Source organism: Gymnoscopelus microlampas, assembly GCF_963454915.1.
Source record: "Gymnoscopelus microlampas genome assembly, chromosome: 15".
In the NCBI taxonomy this organism is placed as follows: Eukaryota; Metazoa; Chordata; class Actinopteri; order Myctophiformes; family Myctophidae; genus Gymnoscopelus; species Gymnoscopelus microlampas.
This window is the reverse complement of record NC_139952.1, coordinates 16,158,487-16,177,226: the sequence shown is the minus strand read 5'-3', so window position 1 is coordinate 16,177,226 and position 18,740 is coordinate 16,158,487. Positions and strand designations below refer to the sequence as shown.

The 18,740-nt window shown below is 40.2% G+C and overlaps 3 protein-coding genes across 5 annotated transcripts in view; 1 reads left to right on the top strand and 2 right to left on the bottom strand.

The window, feature by feature from the left end:
* Window positions 1–18,740, bottom strand: part of sdc2 (syndecan 2) — a 259,237-nt gene that overhangs the window by 94,976 nt on the left and 145,521 nt on the right. The window lies entirely within an intron of this gene.
* Window positions 2,162–12,355, bottom strand: LOC311061843 (putative thiopurine S-methyltransferase). 2 transcript variants are annotated; one of them, XM_084080541.1, is made up of 9 exons: window positions 12,245–12,355; window positions 7,283–7,460; window positions 5,914–6,006; window positions 5,234–5,366; window positions 3,768–3,820; window positions 3,593–3,667; window positions 3,361–3,446; window positions 3,062–3,106; window positions 2,162–2,794 (listed from the first exon to the last, which is right to left on the bottom strand). In XM_084080541.1, the coding sequence occupies exons 1-9, from the start codon at window positions 12,264–12,266 to the stop codon at window positions 2,664–2,666; spliced, it is 816 nt and encodes a 271-aa protein (XP_083936667.1). In that variant the 5' UTR covers window positions 12,267–12,355; the 3' UTR covers window positions 2,162–2,663. The 2 variants fall into 2 exon arrangements, with proteins under 2 accessions (XP_083936667.1, XP_083936666.1); XM_084080540.1 differs by lacking the exon at window positions 12,245–12,355 and adding an exon at window positions 9,764–9,835.
* Window positions 12,627–18,740, top strand: part of ext1c (exostoses (multiple) 1c) — a 128,715-nt gene continuing 122,601 nt past the window's right edge. The window contains exons 1-2 of one of the 2 annotated variants that reach the window (XM_084081386.1): window positions 12,633–12,776; window positions 13,739–13,921. The gene's annotated coding sequence lies outside the window, so the exon portion shown is untranslated. Of the gene's footprint in view, window positions 13,922–18,740 lie in introns of both variants that reach the window. The other variant, XM_084081387.1, reaches the window with a different exon arrangement.

The following is an 18,740-nucleotide window of genomic DNA, read 5'->3' as shown; positions in this document are numbered from 1 at the left end:
TATAGCAACCAGGATTACTGCATGTTTTTGTGAGAGGGAGACACGGGGAGAACATGCAAACTCCACACAGAGTAGGCCCTTTATATATATATATTCTATAATTGTTTACAGTTTCAGCCCATTCACTGAATGGACTTTTCACTACTGATGTCACAAGAGACTTATCAGTAGGCGGAGATCTTGGACTGTCTGGCTACACAAGACTAAGCTGAACGTCACTGCACTTTCTAGAATTCTGTTGTTAGAGGTGAACGAAGGGAGACAAATATCGAATTGTGATTTTTCAGACTAATATTGCGATTTGATATGCAATTTAATCTTTAGACTTGTTACACCTATTCGTTGTAATACCTTTCAAGCCGGGAAAGCCTGTCATTTCAGTTGTTGCTATAAATATAGTAATATTGTTGTACATTTTTTGAGTAAAACATTTACGTTTTTAGGTCAGGATTTAGAAGGTGTTTTTAGAATCGGCCTCAGGTCTAAATGGGTTAAGTCTAGCTTCTAGATTTCTTTTTTTTACTGTTAACAGTATAACTACTACAACATTAGATACTGTCAACATAAATGTATATTTAAAGACTATGCTGGTGTTGAAAAAGACACAGAGGCCAACCGGGTGCTCACAGGAGATAAAAAAGTCTTACAGGTGTATGGTGCTTCTAGGATCAGAGGGACTTGTACACTTTAAAAAAGAAGAGATGCGAGCACTCAAAAAATGTGGAGAGGAAGTAAAGTTAAAACTTATTTTATTCTATAAAAATGCCAACATGTTTTGACCAGTTAAGGTCTTCATCAGGTCAACAACTGACTACGCTGGTGTTATTGCATGCTTAGCCCATTGAATAGAATTAGCATACCATACTGAAATGTGCGGTATGCTTTTACTTTCGCATCAGATATATGCAAATGTCAAAATCGATAAAATACATACGATAGTCAAGGCTAGATGCCAGAGAAAACCAGCGGCAACAAACCTACGTTTGAAAAATTCTGATACCATCCTATATGAAGGACCGCCATAAAATCTTTGCATTGGTTCTGTGAAGCATATATATATATATATATATATATATATATATATATATATATATATATATATATATATATATATATATATTAAAAAAAAAAAAAAATCCCACGATTTTGTAACCCTTTTTCACCCGGTGCCAATTATCTAAGTGATCCTGGGCGCTACACTAACCCCGCCAGCCTAGGGAGCCCAGAGCCGAGCTCATGCCTCCTTCAATGCATGAGAGCCAACTGACCTTCTTGTCACCTGGCTGACAGGGGGGAGTTTCCCCAGTAGGACTTAGCGTGTGGAAGGAACACGTTATTCCAACCAGTTTCTTTCCCCTCCATCAGACACCCTGGCTGTCATGGGGGAGGCGGTATAGCAACCACTGACCAGGATTACTACATGTTTTTGTGAGGGTATTAACTACCTTAGGAGACACGGGGAGAACATGCAAACTCCACACAGAGTAGGCCCTTTTTATATATATATATTCTATAATTGTTTACAGTTTCAGCCCATTCACTGAATGGGCTATTCACTACTGATGTCGCAAGAGACTTATCAGTAGGCGGAGATCTTGGACTGTCTGGCTACACGAGACTAAGCTGAACGTCACTGCACTTTCTAGAATTCTGTTGCCACTTATATTTGCATTCATCATTCTGTTAGAGGTGAACGAAGGGAGAAAAATATTCAATTGTGATTTTTCAGAATAATATTGCGATTTGATATGCAATTTAATCTTTAGACTTACTACACCTATTCGTTGTAATACCTTTCAAGCCGGGAACGCCTGTCATTTCAGTTGTTGCTATAAATATAGTTTTACATTTTTTGAGTAAAACATTTAAGTTTTTAGGTCAGGATTTAGGTGTTTTTAGAATCGGCCTCAGGTTTAAATGGGTTAAGTCTAGCTTCTTTTTTTTTTTTTTTACTGTTAACAGTATAACTACTACAACATTAGATACTGTCAACATAAATTTATATTTAATGACTATGCTGATGTTGAAAAAGACACAGAGGCCAACCGGGTGCTCACAGGAGATAAAAAGTCTTACAGGTGTATGGTGCTTCTAGGATCAGCGGGACTTGTACACTTTAAAAAAGAAGAGATGCGAGCACTCACAAAATGTGGAGAGGAAGTAAAGTTAAAACATATTTTATTCTATAAAAATGCCAACATGTTTTGACCAGTTAAGGTCTTCATCAGGTCAACAACTGACTATGTGGTGTTATTGCATGCTTAGCCCATTGAATACAATTGGCAACCCATACTGAAATGTAAACCAATGGCTTCTTGGAATATCAAGAAAACTGTAAATTATCAGCAGTCATGTTAAGTATACAGTAAATGACTTCTAGTCAGTGAGCCTAAAATGAGAAGAAGAAAAATAAACATGGTCCTTTTAAGTATACATTTAAGGGGGGGGGGATTTATATATTGGGTTCATGGACCAAATATTACCTAAACACTAGTTTAGAAGTCTGCAATTTGGAAATTACAGTAGTTCATATTGCGATTTCTTTTTTTCTTATTTTTTTTCCCTTATTAATTGTTCAACCCTATTCTGTTGTAGAAAGCTTGAGGTAGTGGAAGTAATCAAACCTCTCAGTTAAATGCTGAGAAATGAGAACCTTTACAACATCACACAGCATGTGTACTGTTCTTCAGGGTGATGAGATGTATATTTTCAAAAAATGAGTCCAGCCCCCAGCTTCTCGTTCTGTCTGTCCGAGCATCCACTGACTGCAGTAGTTCAATATCACAGCTTTTACCTAAGAAGACGAATAACACTATTAAACATAAAAGTTCCAACCTCCTGCATTGACAAATCAATCCATTATTAAAACTGCATTCACATTTATCTAATATCACAGCTAGGTATTCACATAGCCTATATGAATACCTAGCTGTGATATGATATCACAGTTAGCTGTGATATTATATTACAGCTGGGCCACACAATACATTTTCACAACATGGTCAATTTATTATAGTTGGCCTTTAATAAACTATTATGTTATGTTTTTGACCGCACTCACCAAACAGACAGTGCACTTGCTCATCTGGCACAAAAAATGGAGGACCTGAAAGAGAGAAATTTGCTTTTTGACATACACAGATCCTGTTTATGATTACACCTCAAAAGTACAGCAGCATGCAGTGTAGTGAAGATGGAAGACACTGCTTACAGTGTCTATTCAAAACCAATCTGATACCAGGAGCTCCATATGGACGGTTGGGTGTATGTGGCTATGTGCACAGACTGGTTACACCAGTCAGTGCACATAGCCACATACAACATACAGACTGTGATATTACATAAGTATTCAAACTGTACCTTTGTACAGCTCAGGATTGTACAGCAAAGTGTCCAGAAGGTATCTGCAATCCTTGGCCATCAGGGAAGTGATCAGTGTAGCATATCTGTGGCATTATTACAATAATGGTTAAATTAAGTCAAATTACTGGCATAATGTCTCAAATGGTGAACATTTGGTTTGATAACGATGAAAGAAAATCTGTTCCATGTTCAATGACAAGGTGGCTTTTAATGTCAGTTTGTAGCTTACTTTTCTCTGTCTTTTGGGTTGATGGCCACTAGAGAGCCCCTGTCCCAAATTGCTCCAAACTGTCCCTCAGTAGAACTGTAGAATGGAATACATTGTTTTATAAATTGCCCCAAAACCATCTCCTTCAAAAGGCATCATTCAGTACAAAGAAAAAAACAAGATATGGGGACCTTACCTGGAGAAATTGTACAGGTCACATTGATACAAGGAAATATTTCTTTCTAAACTCTGTGGGGGGTGGGGATAAAAAACAACTATGTAAAACAGACAAGAACACAGCAAAAACAAATATGCAAAATAGGCTAATCAATGGTCTGACATATATGGCTTATCAAGGCAAGGATGACATAGGATCTTATACATTAGTATTGTCCTAACCCTTATATTAAAGCTGCAATCGGTAGCTTTTATGTCCTACCCAGGATTCAAACCCTGGTCCCCCGTGCGAGCTCCGAAATGTCTACTGTTGAGCTATGATTGCAAGCCTGTTGGGGCAGAGGATAAACTGAGCTTTGACCTAAATGCAATTCCAGCTAACATTTCTCATCCACCGCAGTTGTGTTAGTTAAAACACATAAACTATTATATTATCATACTCTAGCATACAGATTGGTCAAAATAACATTCACTAAAGAGTCATGGATTGCAGCTTTAATATACAGTAGATTGATTGAATGCATCTGAAACACAAACACATTATTCAACACTTAGTTACAACCACGGTCACAATGTGTTGTGATTGGACGAGAGACATTCCATGAGTTCATATAATTGCAGTACAGCTCTGGCACCTGACAACTTGTTTACATCAATAGCCTAATTCCCAAAAATTGCATTCGCTTGTTACACTGTTGCTACAGTGGGGAACAATTTTCTCTTGGCAGAAAGCCAAAATAAATTCATCAAAACAAACCCAAAACATTTTTTTAAGTTAATTAAGGGAATAACATAGTCAAGGTCCTGCTGTATCATGAGAAATCCACGGTATAGCATGACCTTGAGTATATTATTTCTTAAACCAAAACCAAAGAAGATTCTGCATTTTAACTACCGTATCAGGATGATGCAACAAAGTCACATGAATTATTGTGAAAGAGGTAGTGTTATGTTCACGCACTGATCTTTAGCATGTAATGCTTAACTTGTATTTTATTGTATGACCGTGTCCTGCGATGAAAATAGCCGATCTACAAGCTCAAGATGCGTCACAGTGACACATTGTGAGTTTTAGATTTGTTATTTTCGGCACGGGACAACATCGTACCACAAAATATAAATTGAGCTTAAGACTCGGAACTAAAGGCAGGTGCTCATGAAGAAGGGTTCAATGTCATCACATGGAAAGAGACATTTCAGGCACTCCTGCATGGAGAAGGAACAAAAACAAATAATACTAAAATCTTGACATGGCTATTAAAAAACATATTGGTTTTGACCTTTCAGGTCTTCATCAGGGTACAAATACCTGACCTGTATGATAATGAAGACCATAACTGGTTGTTTTACATACAGTAACTGGCTAAGCCATTTTTATATTAGAATCCAAGTCTTTTTTTTTCCTGCTCCACGCAAGAATGCCTGAAATTTGTCTGCTTCCATGTGATGACATGAAGAATTTGGATCAAGAGACAGTTACTGTACCTTGTAAATCTTTGCTCCCGGTATGGTAGAGACGGGCTCCACATTGTAGGTCAAGTTGCTTTCCTCAAAGAACTGTCTGATGGCCTTTTCACTAACTTCCACCCCAACTACGGAATGTCCCAATTCTGCCAGCCTGGAATTCACACAAGTAGGAGAGGAACAGAATTAGAATGATTCAATATTTGTATTATTGTTACATCTTACATATGAATACATAAATAATATTATTTGGTTTTGGTTTATCAACATTGTAGCAGTAATAAATAATATATATAATCATTGGAAATTTGTAAGGCCGTCTGTGGGTCAAATGTATCGTCCCTAAATCGTATCGTAGGCAGCCTATGCACTGAATCTAGAATACATATTGGATTGCCTAATAAGGGAAAGATGCGCACCCCTATTTGATGGACAACTTTAACCCATTAAGACCTGAGGCGATTCTTAAAAATGTTTCTAAAACCTTAATTTTTTTTTGAATTATAAAAAAAAAAGAAAAAAGGTCAAGATTTAAAAAAAAATAGCAGATCTACAAGCTCATAGCGCGGCACCAAAGAAATCTAAAGTGACACAGATGCGTTCCAGGTCTCAATTGGTTAACAGGGGAGGGAGTGAAAAGATTCTATGACACCCCCATAATGACAAAACAGGGGTTTATGGATAACTTATGATTTTCATACCACTTCATATCTATGGCTTTCCCACAGAGAGGAAAGAAGAAGCGAACACCCGTCCGGCCGGCAAGAACTTTATCGATGTTGCTCTCCAGCATCCTGTTGACAATAAACAGAAATAAAGACAGTACAGAGAAGTGCCATTTTGAACGACACACTATAAAACCCTTTTGGGTACTTTCGTACACTCTTCTGTGCATGCAGAACTCCTGCTGATCTCTTTCAACAGAAATGTTAAACGGCTTCACCGATTGATATTTTAAAACACTCATCTCAGCGATGTGATTTCATGTAACCCATAAATCATTGAAGCAAGAAGCCCTAAGAGGCCATGGTTTACAGTGATTATAGAACAGCTAAAGGGTGTTGTGTTAGGCACGACGTGGAGTGGAGTGCCTCCAACCTGTTAACAACACAGCTGTTTGAAAATCACTGTAAACCACAACCTTGCGTGGCTTATTGCCAAACGCTTACGAAATATGGCGACATGAAAATCATAGACAAAAAAATCCCAATTATACAGTTTATCTCCCGTTTTAATGATAATTTCACAGCAAGAATTTAAATAAAGTAGTGCCTGATTTCATGCACAAACAATGTGTATAGACTATAGACTGGACAGTAGCAGTTTTTGTAAATCAAAATTCACAAAAACAATTGACTTTTTGAAACTATTTGTATGGTGCAGTAATACTGATATGTGTACAATTTAGGCATAATAGCAGACACTCTTAATCCAGAACGATTTACAGTAGGCAGGTAAATATGACGTAAAACATCAAATGCATAGAAATAGTAATCTAGGATCCTACTGTAGGTAAACCAAGAACCTATCATCAGTCTAAACAGTATAATATCAACAAATAAAATCTGTACATTAAAACTATACACACTATAGCCTAGGATGCCAGGTCTACAAATGAACCTACATGTACCTGGCATCTGTCTACATAACATGCTATGTCATTTTAGCCTTTGCATAAGCCTGCAAGGTCGTCAACCCTAGGGCATGTGCTACGGCAAGAGCTAGCTACGGGCTAAGGTGGAGTCTGAAGAGGTGAGTCTCTGATTACGATTGGGACTCGGGAGTGAGTCTGCCGTTCTAACTGCAATGGGGAGTTCGTTCCACAGTTTGGGAGCCAGAAGGGAGAAGAGTGGGACGTGTGGAGCGGAAACACTGTTTATAGAGTATTTTACAAAGGCTTCGAACATGGCTTAGCCCATCATAATAAAGTACCGAAACTATCCGTTTTATAACATCAATTTAAATCCTGCCGGGGATGTGAAGCCGTGGCTGCATTATCATGACAAAATGAGTTGAATTTGGTCCTGTCTCCCAGTTCTGAATGTGGTCAATAAAAGCAAGGTGTTTTACTTGTGCACATTGGGCTGATGCCAACCAAATCTGTCCTCCTGCCAGCGTTGGTGCCATTCGTCCATGGCCATGACCCGATCTGCCTGTGCTGTCAACATGCTGTTTGCCTGGTAATCCCACCTGCAGGACGATGACAATGACCCCAGCACCTGCAAGAAGATGCCTATGACACCACGACCTGCAAGAAAAGGCCAGAAAGGGAGAGACGTGACCAAAGAGGTAATGGCTTACTCATTCATACTGCTGAACGGGGACCGAGGTTGGTAACACACAAACATCCGTGTACATGCCTGCTGCATGTGACATGTATAAAAATCCCATTATCCATCATCATGACTCTTGTTAACCCATTGAGACCTGAAGCCGATTCTACATTTCTCCTAAATCTCAACAGTATTCTTGAAAAACGTATGTTTCTATATCAGTGGTGCTCAATCTTTTTCATGTCAAGGACCCCCAAAATTATATGTATTTTGCCGCGGACCCCCATCGAAATATTTTGTTCCAGGGACCCCCCAGAAGCAAAGATTTGAGTTAAAAATGTTCGCTTTAGAAATATATATATTCAAAGATTTGCACACATTTTCACGTTTTTTCAAAAATAGCCCAAAGTGTAAAATAATGCTTTTTAGCTCACATCTAAAAATGACACAGTTCCAGGTCTCAATGGGTTAAATGACTGCACAGAGGATGCAGGTATGTGTCTGTAGGGTATTTACTTTGATAATACCCTGCTAGTTCGTTCAGACCAACAACTCAATGAAACAAAGACAAGCGGACGCAAAGAGCTCAAGTTTAACGTGCGCACGGAGAGTAACACCAAAGGACATCTAAAGCATCACTTCCCCGTGCACCCTTTTATTACAGAAAATGGTTTCATAACATATCATAAAGAGGAACCGAATAACTGGGCAATCAGTTTCTTGTTTGCTCAGTGTACCGTGGATTTCGGACATGTCCTGCAAGACGTGGCACTTAGCCCATATAATGAGTTCATAAGGTCAAAGCACAACATATTCAGGAACTGATTACTTTGTTAGTGGCCTCTCAGAGAGGCAATCACATTTCATGATCAACACAAGATTGTTTAATACAGTGTAAGTTACATACAAATAGAAAATATACACTTTGATCCCTATCAGTGTCAAAAACATGCACATACCACTGCCAAGGTTATGATGGGTCATGACAAGGATTTATCAGTAATGTTCCCCCTACGTTTGTGTTTCCCAGCTGTGAAATGAATTACATGGTAAGCCTGCAGAATCATGTATCGGGGTTTATCATTGCGGGATAACCTCTAGCCCAAAAACTGGGATTAAAGGTCATCCTGTATACAATCATACAGTAGCTATTAATATCTTACCATGCGTTAACACGTTCCTGTAGCAGAGGCGTAAAGCTTACTCTGTATCTATCAAGCTACTATGTTGTGGCTGACTGAGGTTCAACATCAAACGAATTCACAGCTCTTTCTGATCGATACCTAACTGGAGTGGACCGTTCACCAACATCGATACATAATCATCATTACTTAATAGACTATGCTTATCTCAGTTTTTGAGGGCTCCAAAACAAGCTCAGCGGCCGTCTTGAAATGTGTAATCCTTCAGCTATCAATGATCAATCATACCCCTTGTTGGCTCCGGACATAATTGACAGCAGTTGCATAAAGGAACAAGTACATTTACTCAAGTACTGTTACTTAAGCACAATTTTGAGTTTTTTGTTTTACTTTACTGGAGAATTTCCAATGTTCTGTACTTTTACTTCTACTCCACTATATCTCAGAGTCAAATATTGTACTTTTACTCAACAGCAATTATTTGAAAATCTTGGTTACTAGTTATTTCATAGATTTTGATTATTATTATTACAAAAGATATATTAACCACTTCAGCCCTATATACATTTAAGCCATTTGAAAATAAGGATTTATTTTGCCTTTAAAAACTTATGAAATGGGACATTCTGCATAATGGAGTACTTTCTACTGTTGGTGCTTAAATTACATTTTGGTACCAATACTTTTATACTTCTACATCGCAGCAGCAACAGAGAACTTCTACATTGCAGTATTGATTATTTTACTTAAGTAAACAATTTGAGTACTTTTTCCACCACTGATTGACAGCCATGGTTGACACAGTAGTAGGGCATGGCGCATGATTGACATTGCCTCGTAGATTTCCCGTGATTGACAGCTTTTCGTTTAGTTATTTATTTCACACCTTTTGAATTATTGACAGATGATAGCTATGATCAAGCATAATTACAGTAATTCATGCTGCTAGTGCCTACCGCAAGTTGAATACATTTTTTACGTTACGTAACAGTCACAATAAGTAGGCTATCTGCAGCTTCCCATGCATAATGTCAGTAAAACGCTTTTCTTCTCTGAGTCTGGCGTTTCAAATATCAGAATATGGTTGAATACAATGTTATGTTTTATCTAGTTTTTGTTATAAACCTGCATCGTACCTGTGCCGCACAGAGATGATGTTGTTATCATGTGAGTGAATGAATGTCATGTGCAGCTTGTACTTCTGGTATGGGAGGAGTTATGCACACCACATGATTAGACTCAGCAAAATGTGGGTGTGTCCAGATTTTATGATGTTCTAGTGCAGTGGTTCGGGACCCCCAGGGGGGTCTCCACAATATTTTGGGGGGTCCCCAGATGACAGTGAAGTGACAATGTAGGACTTTTAAGACCTTTTAAATAATAATAAAAAGTACTCAACAAACTATACTATAAAAACTGGTCAAACATTGTCCAAATTGTCTAATAATATAAGAAAGAGGCAAACATTGTGAAAATAGCAGATCTACAAGCTCACAACACCTCGTGTTGCGAGGCGTTGTGAGCTTGTAGATCTGCTATTTTCACAATATGTATCTGTGGAACAGAGTCAAACTAAATGTAATTCCTCAACTCCTACATTCCAAGTGCTTGTCAAAGTGGGGGTCCCCAGTTCCAATATGATTAATTTGGTCACGGCCTGAAATGGTTGAGAACCTCTGTTCTAGTGTCACGGTCGTTCGCTCGTCCCCCAAAATGAACGAAAAATATTATAGTTACAGTTATAGTTACAGTTTCTGTAAAAACAAAAAAAAAGAAGCTTGTTTTGGGCTGAAATTTGTATAATATAAATTGCTCATCTGGTGCATTCAGAATTTGGCCTCAATTTTTTTATTGTGTATTTTCAATACAAAGATATATATTCAAGATTATGTTCTAAGAGACTTGGGGCATTTAATGAGAAAAAACAACAACTTTACAGTACTTTACAGGGCTACACGCTTGATGCCACAGCAGCCGTAATGATTGACTATACTCCATGTCCATGAAAGGTCTATTAAAGAATTGGCTCAAAAGCGCTATGTGTCCCAGGCCAGCTATCTACCATTATAGCCTACATCAACCTAGACACAAAAATAGCAATAAAAAAAGATTGACAATAAAGGGATTGTCATTTTGTAACAGTATTTGCTGAAATCCTGAAAAGCCTCCATAGCCCACACTACTCTGTGTTGCTCAATGCTCTTGCTTGCCCAATGCTCAGCCAGCCCCCACTCCGTCCCCCACTTTGTTTGGTAACAGGATAGGTGGGCACCAAAACATTCTGAGCACTAGGGAAAACTGGTCACCTTGGACGAGTAGGCACGAGGGACATGTGGGCACCTGGAAGAGTGGGCACTTAGGGGTGGAGAAGACTGGGCACTAGGAAGAGTGGGCACCAGGAAAGGTGGGCACTGGGATAACTGGGCACTAGGAAGAGTGGGCACTAGGAAAATGTGGGCACCTGGAAGAGTGGGCACTTTGGGTGGAGAAGTGTGGGCACTAGGGAAATCTGGGTACCAGGAAGACTGGGCACTGAGATAACTGGGCACAATGGTGCCCACATTTCCCGTGTAGTAGAGCCTCTTCCTTGTGCCCAGTTATCCTGGTGGCGCACTGCCCACTCTTCCTAGTGCCCAGTCTTCCCAAGAATGTGGTGCCCAGATGTCCCTAGTGCCCACCTATCCTGTATCCCTTTGTTTTAGCGTCGTGTCATTGCCAGGCAATCAGATTGCAGGATCTGTGTGTACTCTAGAGATGAATGCGTGGGAACACTATGGTGAGCTACAGTACCTGCTATCGAACACAGAGTGGCGCAAGAGTCTAATGAATGGCTGAAATGACTGCAAGGACACAGCTCTATATGATTGATTATGTTATCGTTTTGTACCCTAAAAACATACAGTTAAACTACAACACATTGAATAGGCCTATAGGCTATGATAATTGCTTTTGAAAGACGTAAATCATTTAATGAAACAGCAATTAATGCAACCGGCTATATCGCTTTTGGAAGACATAGCTACTGTAGCTCAGACGTTTGTACATAATACATTGGGTCCATGTTTACACTCCACACTGATAACGGGCGTCATACCATGAGCCTCAGCTAGTCTATTCTTTCACCCTAATAACCCAGCTCAGTTTCAGTGGTGTAAAGTAACTTAGTACATTTACTCAAGTACTATACTGTACACTTTTGAGGTGTTTTTTTAAACTTTAGTGGAGTATTTCCAATTTTACTTTTACTTCTACTCCACTATATCTTAGAGGCAAATATTGTACTTTTACTCCACTACACTTATTTGACAACTTTAGTTACTGTAGTTACTTTGTAGATTTTGATTATTATTACAAAACATACATTAGACACTGAGGGCTGCAGACAGCAGCCATATTTAAACTTTGACTATTTGAAAATGGCTGACACAAGCTCACAATGCATTGTGAGCTTGTAGATCTGCTATTTTCAAAAGATTTTTCTACATTTTCTACATTTGAAAAGTTGTGAAATGGGGCATTCTGCTTAATGAGTACTTTCTACTTTTTGTACTTTAAGAACATTTTGATACCAGTACTTTTGTACTTTTACTCAAGTAAATGTTGAATTCCGGACTTACCTGTAACAGAGTATTTCTTCATTGCAGTATTGATACTTTTACTTAAGTATAAAATGTGAGTACTTTTTCCACCACTGCTGGATTGGAATTTGGAACAACACACTTAAGATTTGGCTACGAAGAGCAGGAGGTAGATTTCTCCAAACTACTGGAATGTGTTTCCAGGCCAGCCAGTGCGATCATTCCTATGCGTAATTCGGTGTTTCCAAAAATGTTCCAGTTGTGCGGAACCGCTGGCCCAGACAGACAGATGTGCGCGTTTTTCTTTATAGGGTGGCGACGACGTCGCCTAGGAGCCGCGCAGAGAGCCAATCACAGACACCGGGGGGCGGGCCGTGTGTGGAAATGTTGTGAGAGATTGAAAATGGACAATTTAACACGCACACAATCATCACATTGTTGCCAACGAGAAACGCGTGCATGCCCGGCGAATTGACTCGCAAATGCCAGGACGTGGAGTGAAAAGGAAATTCTGCAGAGATCCGGGACAGAGCATGGTTTCTAACCACCCGGTCCCGCTGAGGACGAGTCGGTAAGGAGACAGGCGGAGCTGGAGCACAGCCTGGGCGATCCATCGCTCTCCCACTGTGTATATATGGAGGATAACATCGTAGCGGAGTGGGCCTATTTTAAATAAAATCTACAATCTAAATGTCCAGTGATATCTCCAAAGATATAGCTCGAATATTTTTTGTTTGATTTCTTTTTAGTGCTCGTGTTATTATCAGTGAACACGTGATGAGCCCAGGGCTTTGTGGATAGGTCACTAAACTGCATATTCATTTTTAATTATGTTCATAGGTCATCGTTCGGCTACCGGGGCGGTTTTTTAGACCTACATGGCAACAGCAGCACAACACAGTCTGCGATTTTACATTTAGGGGGGGATTTATGGGGATTAATCCTCGTATCATCATGCTTCTGTTAAAGCCCAGATCGCACTGAGCTGTAAACAGCTGTCAGTGTATTGTTCTCGCAGCGCTCAGACAGCAGCGCACCTTGTTGTCACTCAGATCAGATGTAGTAGGCTGGTAAAAAAAAACGCTTGTTGTTTTAAAAAGGTGGGACAAAAAGATACACTGGTCCATGGTGGATGGTTATTACAAATACAGGTAGCGTAGAGGTGCATCATAACGCGTCCCCGTGGCTGTATAGGATAAAAGAGAGAGAGAGAGAGAGCTCCAAAATCACACAGTGAGCAGAGAGAGAGAGAGAGTGAGAGCTGGTGCCGTGTTGAAGACAGGAGTGAGCGGAGGAGGGACTCTCTCCGCCGTGAGATGATTTTTTTTTTTTATTATGGACGCGCCCGGGCTGTATATGTGCGCGTGTCAGACTTGTAACTTAATCATATAGAGGGCTCGTAAATCGAAAGGAAAAAAAAGTGGATGCCACCACGCCCCCCCCCCCCCCCCCCCATCCAGTCACTGCAACCGGTTCATTGACAGACAGAGATCTAACTCCCGTGCCTTTTTTTTTTTTTGCTGTGAGAAACAGGACGCTCAACAGTTCAGTGCGCAAAACCAGAGCGACCCGCTCTGCTCTCTCTGCTGTGTGATGGATCTGTGTTAGAAGGAGTGAGGGAGTGTGTGTGTGCATGATGCCCCGTAGCTGCTACTTCAGAAGTAGATCAACCGGCTGCGACCACTTCTGAAGGATCTACACATCACTCTGTGACAGGTAAGGCTATACAAGGTATTACTTTTGGAACATGCTTAAAACATTAGTCATGCTTAAACATTACAGTCTAGTATTAGACCTTAATTGTCCAATGATTAGACAATTAAGGTCTACTATTTCTAGACTGACTACAAATTGCCACAAAACCTGTATATCATCTTATCATTTATCATATCATTTTGGGGCATAAACAAGAAGTTGAAGGATTAAATTAAGTCTGGTAAAGATACCAAGCATGTTCACATATATACTTTGGATTACAGTATCTATCATCATTACCATTTGACATTCGCTAATTGTTTTTTATTATAATGCATTACAAATTATGTAGTCCATAAAAACAGATCTGAACAACATGGCTATGGGGAATTATTATAGGCTTCAAACAAACTGAGATGTTTTTTGGCAGTAGACTGAATATTGCACATTAACTTCCCGTCACCAACCTAGTTCAGATGTCAAGTCAATAATGATAAATTACTGAGTTTCATTGCACACGTGCACACACACACACACACACACACACACACACACACACACACACACACACACACACACACACACACACACACACACACACACACACACACACACACACACACACACACACACACACACTCTGACACACATTACACGGGCAACAACATGACATATTATGACATGGCATGGTGAACAGCCGACTATAGCCTACCAATGTTGAGCCTACATGTCATCCTGTATTTCAGGCTGACATGACATATCCCCTACAGTACAAGGGAAACAAATATCATTATGAAATTGTGCCAAATAAGTAATTACAACTTTGTGCAACATTGACAATACAGATTGTTCAGGGTCAGAATGAAATCAAACACAACAAAGGGTTCCATCTGCTTGGAATTGTCCTGTTCCCTCTAGCATTAACACTTACTGCAACAGTTTACTGCCCATGCAAAGTGCTTCCTGTATTAATTCATCCTTCCAAAACAAACAGCACTCAGAGATCATTATGGCAATTCATTTTAACTCTCTATTTATGTATTTATTGATGAGTGTAGATTGTAATTTTAGCGACTGAATGAAATAGCGTAATTTTGGATAAAATATGAAAATAATCAGGGGAGTTGAATGCAACAAAAGAAAAAACTCAAACAAACAGACCTAATCTGGTTCATGAAGTGTGTGTGTGTGTGTGTGTGTGTGTGTGTGTGTGTGTGTGTGTGTGTGTGTGTGTGTGTGTGTGTGTGTGTGTGTGTGTGTGTGTGTGTGTGTGTGTGTGTGTGTGTGTGTGTGTGTGTGTGTGTGTGTGTGTGTGTTCTTCTTTTTTTTTAGGCAAGAACTTTCCGTCTTAATTGGGTTATTGTGTCTGTAATATGCACCCTGGTGACTAAAAGAAGAATAAATACAGTGTTTGTTAATGAGTATTGGGAACTCGTTGCATCATTTCGTGCCGTTGCTTATAATTATGCGTTTTCACATTGTGAGAATCATGGAAAATAATGACTTGTGGATGCAGTTTCGGAGGCATCCCTCAAAACAGGCAGTGTTCACACAAGCATTTCCATGATCTAGGCTTCCACTAAAAGGATTGAGAATATCGGTGTCCAACCCCTAAAAGCTATTATACATCTCAGGTCACTTTGCTAAGTGTTGAAACCTTTCAACACACTCACGCAGTATAAATAGATCATTAAGAAAAAGCAGAGACATTGCTAAGAAAAGGCTATTATCAGCAAATATCAGTGACTATAGTATTGTAAAATGGTTTAACCCATTAAGACCTGAGGCGATTCTTTAAAAAAAATCTAAATCTTAACAGTTTTTGAAAAAAAAAGTAAAACATTTTTTTTCAAGATTTTTCAAAAATAGCAGATCTACAAGCTCATAGCGCGGCACTCGGTGCCGCGCTATGAGCTTGTATATCTGCTATTTTTGAATAGCCAAAGAAATCTAAAGTGACACAGATGCGTTCCAGGTTGCAAAGAAATCAACTCTTTACAAATAAATATAAGAAAACATTACACAAATTAACCTATTGTTACATAAAACATACGCTTCAGCCAATGGTGCAAACAACACCATCGATTTTAATCGTACACCTCAAGGACACTAAATTTAACCCCATTTGGAATGTAACCCCCCAGCACTCCTTATCCCGGGGTCAGATCATAGATCATGTCCACGTTGTCAAGGTTAGAGTGTTCCTTAGGTCAATCTGATCTGTGATCAGCAGAAAGAGGAATGTCTCCCCACTCGAAAAGCGCCGCCGATAGCCAGATAAGACACGGCGCACGGAGGAGCAGCGCCGGCTAATGAGGCAGATGCATTCAGCTACATGCTGCTTCTGCTGTATATAGGCTGTCACCTGTGCTACCAGCCCCAAACACAGAGCAATGCACTAGCTGCATATATATATATATATATATACTACATCCTAGGCGGGATTTTTCCACTCTGTAAAGCTGCATCCCCCCCGGCCTGTGTCTTGTGTGCTATAGCAATATACCCTCTTAACCCTTTAAGCCCTGAAGAAGCATCTGTGTCACTTTTTGATTTGAGCTAAAAAGCATTTTTTCACTCTTTGGCTATTCAAAAAATAGCAGATCTACAAGCTCATAGCGCGGCACCGAGTGCCGCGCTATGAGCTTGTAGATCTGCTATTTTAGAAATATCGTTTTTTTTTTTGCAAATCTTGAAATTTGAGTTTCAAAAGCGAACATGTGTAACTCAAATCTTTGCTTCTGGGGGATTTAACAGTTTTTTGAAAAAACCTATGTCGCCATAATATCAGTGGTTCTTTTTTCCATGTCAAGGACCCCCAAAATGACATGTATTTAGCCACAGACCCCCATCTAAAAATATATGTTTCAGGGACGCCCGGAAGTAAAGATTCGAAATTAAAATGTTTCGCTTTAAAACAATATTTATATATTAAAAGATTTGCACACATTTTCACGATTTTTCAAAAATAGCCGATCTACAAGCTCGTAGCGCGGCACTCGGTGCCGCGCTACGAGCTTGTAGATCTGCTATTTTTGAATAGCCAAAGTGTAAAATAATGCTTTTTAGCTCAAATCAAAAAGTGACACAGATGCTTCTTCAGGGCTTCAAGGGTTAACTATACTTTTCTGTCAGCTTGCTGCTGTGACTGAAAACAGCACTTCCAAAACCAGTGAGCCAGCCAGAAGTCCCCTCTAATAATTGTTCCTACCCATCTTGTTCATTCTGTTAATTAGCCCTCATGGCGTCGAGAGTGCAGCATATTGCCGAGACATAATTAATCAACCCCCGCTTGTAATTATGCTAGGTTTGGAAATAGGAGCGCTGTGGGGAAGCTGCTTTCATTGCGGGGCATTCAGCTCGAGGTAAACATCTTATTAACCGTGTCAGAGCCCCCCTCTACCCCCACGGGGCAACCGAGGGTTTTATTAAGGGGGGGGGGGGGGAGAGGAACGCACTTTCTATCGACGTTATGAAAATGGTCTTGTGAAAATACCAGTGCTTGATTTAAGTTTATGTACATTCTGAGGTGGTCGAACTAATGGGCGAAAAAAATCCGCAGTAGCTCTTGCTATAATAGACAAAGATTGTTTTTTTTGTGAAAAAAACATTGTTCAGCATGGCTGAAAGTGTGTGTTTTTTATCTGTGTGTTTCTTGTTTTGTTTTGGTGATTTCGTATGGTATGTAGAAATGCATATTGTGTGTGTGCGTACGTGTATGGTCTGTGTTTATTTATCTGTACGTGTGTGTACTTAACAAAGGCATGCTGTTTATGTGTGTGTGTGGGCGTGAGTGCGCGTACTTGTGTTTTCGTGTAACCGTATGCACGCTGGGTGCCTGCCTGTCTTCTTCTGGGTGAATATATCAGCCTGATTTATGCTAAGTTGTGTGCCGCTGTCGTGCGGCCCCGAAAATAGCCGATCTACACGCTCACGATGTGTCGCAATGTGACGAGGTGTGAGCTTGTAGATCTGCTATTTTCGGGCCTGGGACACCTTGTGCAACCGAGGATAAATTAAGCGACGCAAGGCCTCAACCATGCAGGGGGCAAGTGGCTGTTGGCGGCAGAAAATAGAACAAATCGCAGCCACACGCGCGTCGCATCCCGGCTGTAAGCCTTTAATAAAGGTCTGCCAGGGGTGCTTAAGTGGCTCCTGTTTTCAGCACAGCAGTGCCCCCCCCCTCCCTTTAGATCGCTGTGTAGACCGATATGACTGTGCAGACAAACAGACAAACCTCCACCGCAACCCCAGCCAGTCAAGTCACTCGGTCAGAGGCCGAGGCGGTGGACTCGGCTAGAAGCACTGCACTGTTGTGGGTTGCTGTGTGATTGCAAGCCTTGGAATTTGTGCAGGGGTCGTTGTGTGTTCTTCTTGCATGTGCGCGCGCCTACACATACGGCGCATAAACGATTCAATGCATGCGGTACGAGTCACTTTATGCAAAGGCTTGCATGCGCTATCGGGGTACGTCCAGGAACATACAGTGCATTCATTAAATGAACCTTTTTTCATTTCAAAGACTCCTAGTTTGATATTGGAACCTATCTGCATTGTAAAATCCTCTGTGTTAGTTTAACCCATTAAGACCTGAGGCGATTCTTAAAAATGTTTTCTGAATCCCAACAGTTTTTTGAAAAAAATCTGACTTTTTTATTCTCAAGATAAAAAAAAAATAGCAGATCTACAAGCTCATAGCGCGGCACTCGGTGCCGCGCTATGAGCTTGTATATCTGCTATTTTTGCTATATCTGCTATTCCTTGGTGTCCTGGCCCTTGTGCTCTCCCTCACTCTGTTTTGCATCTCACACACACACAGACGCACACGCACGCGCACTCG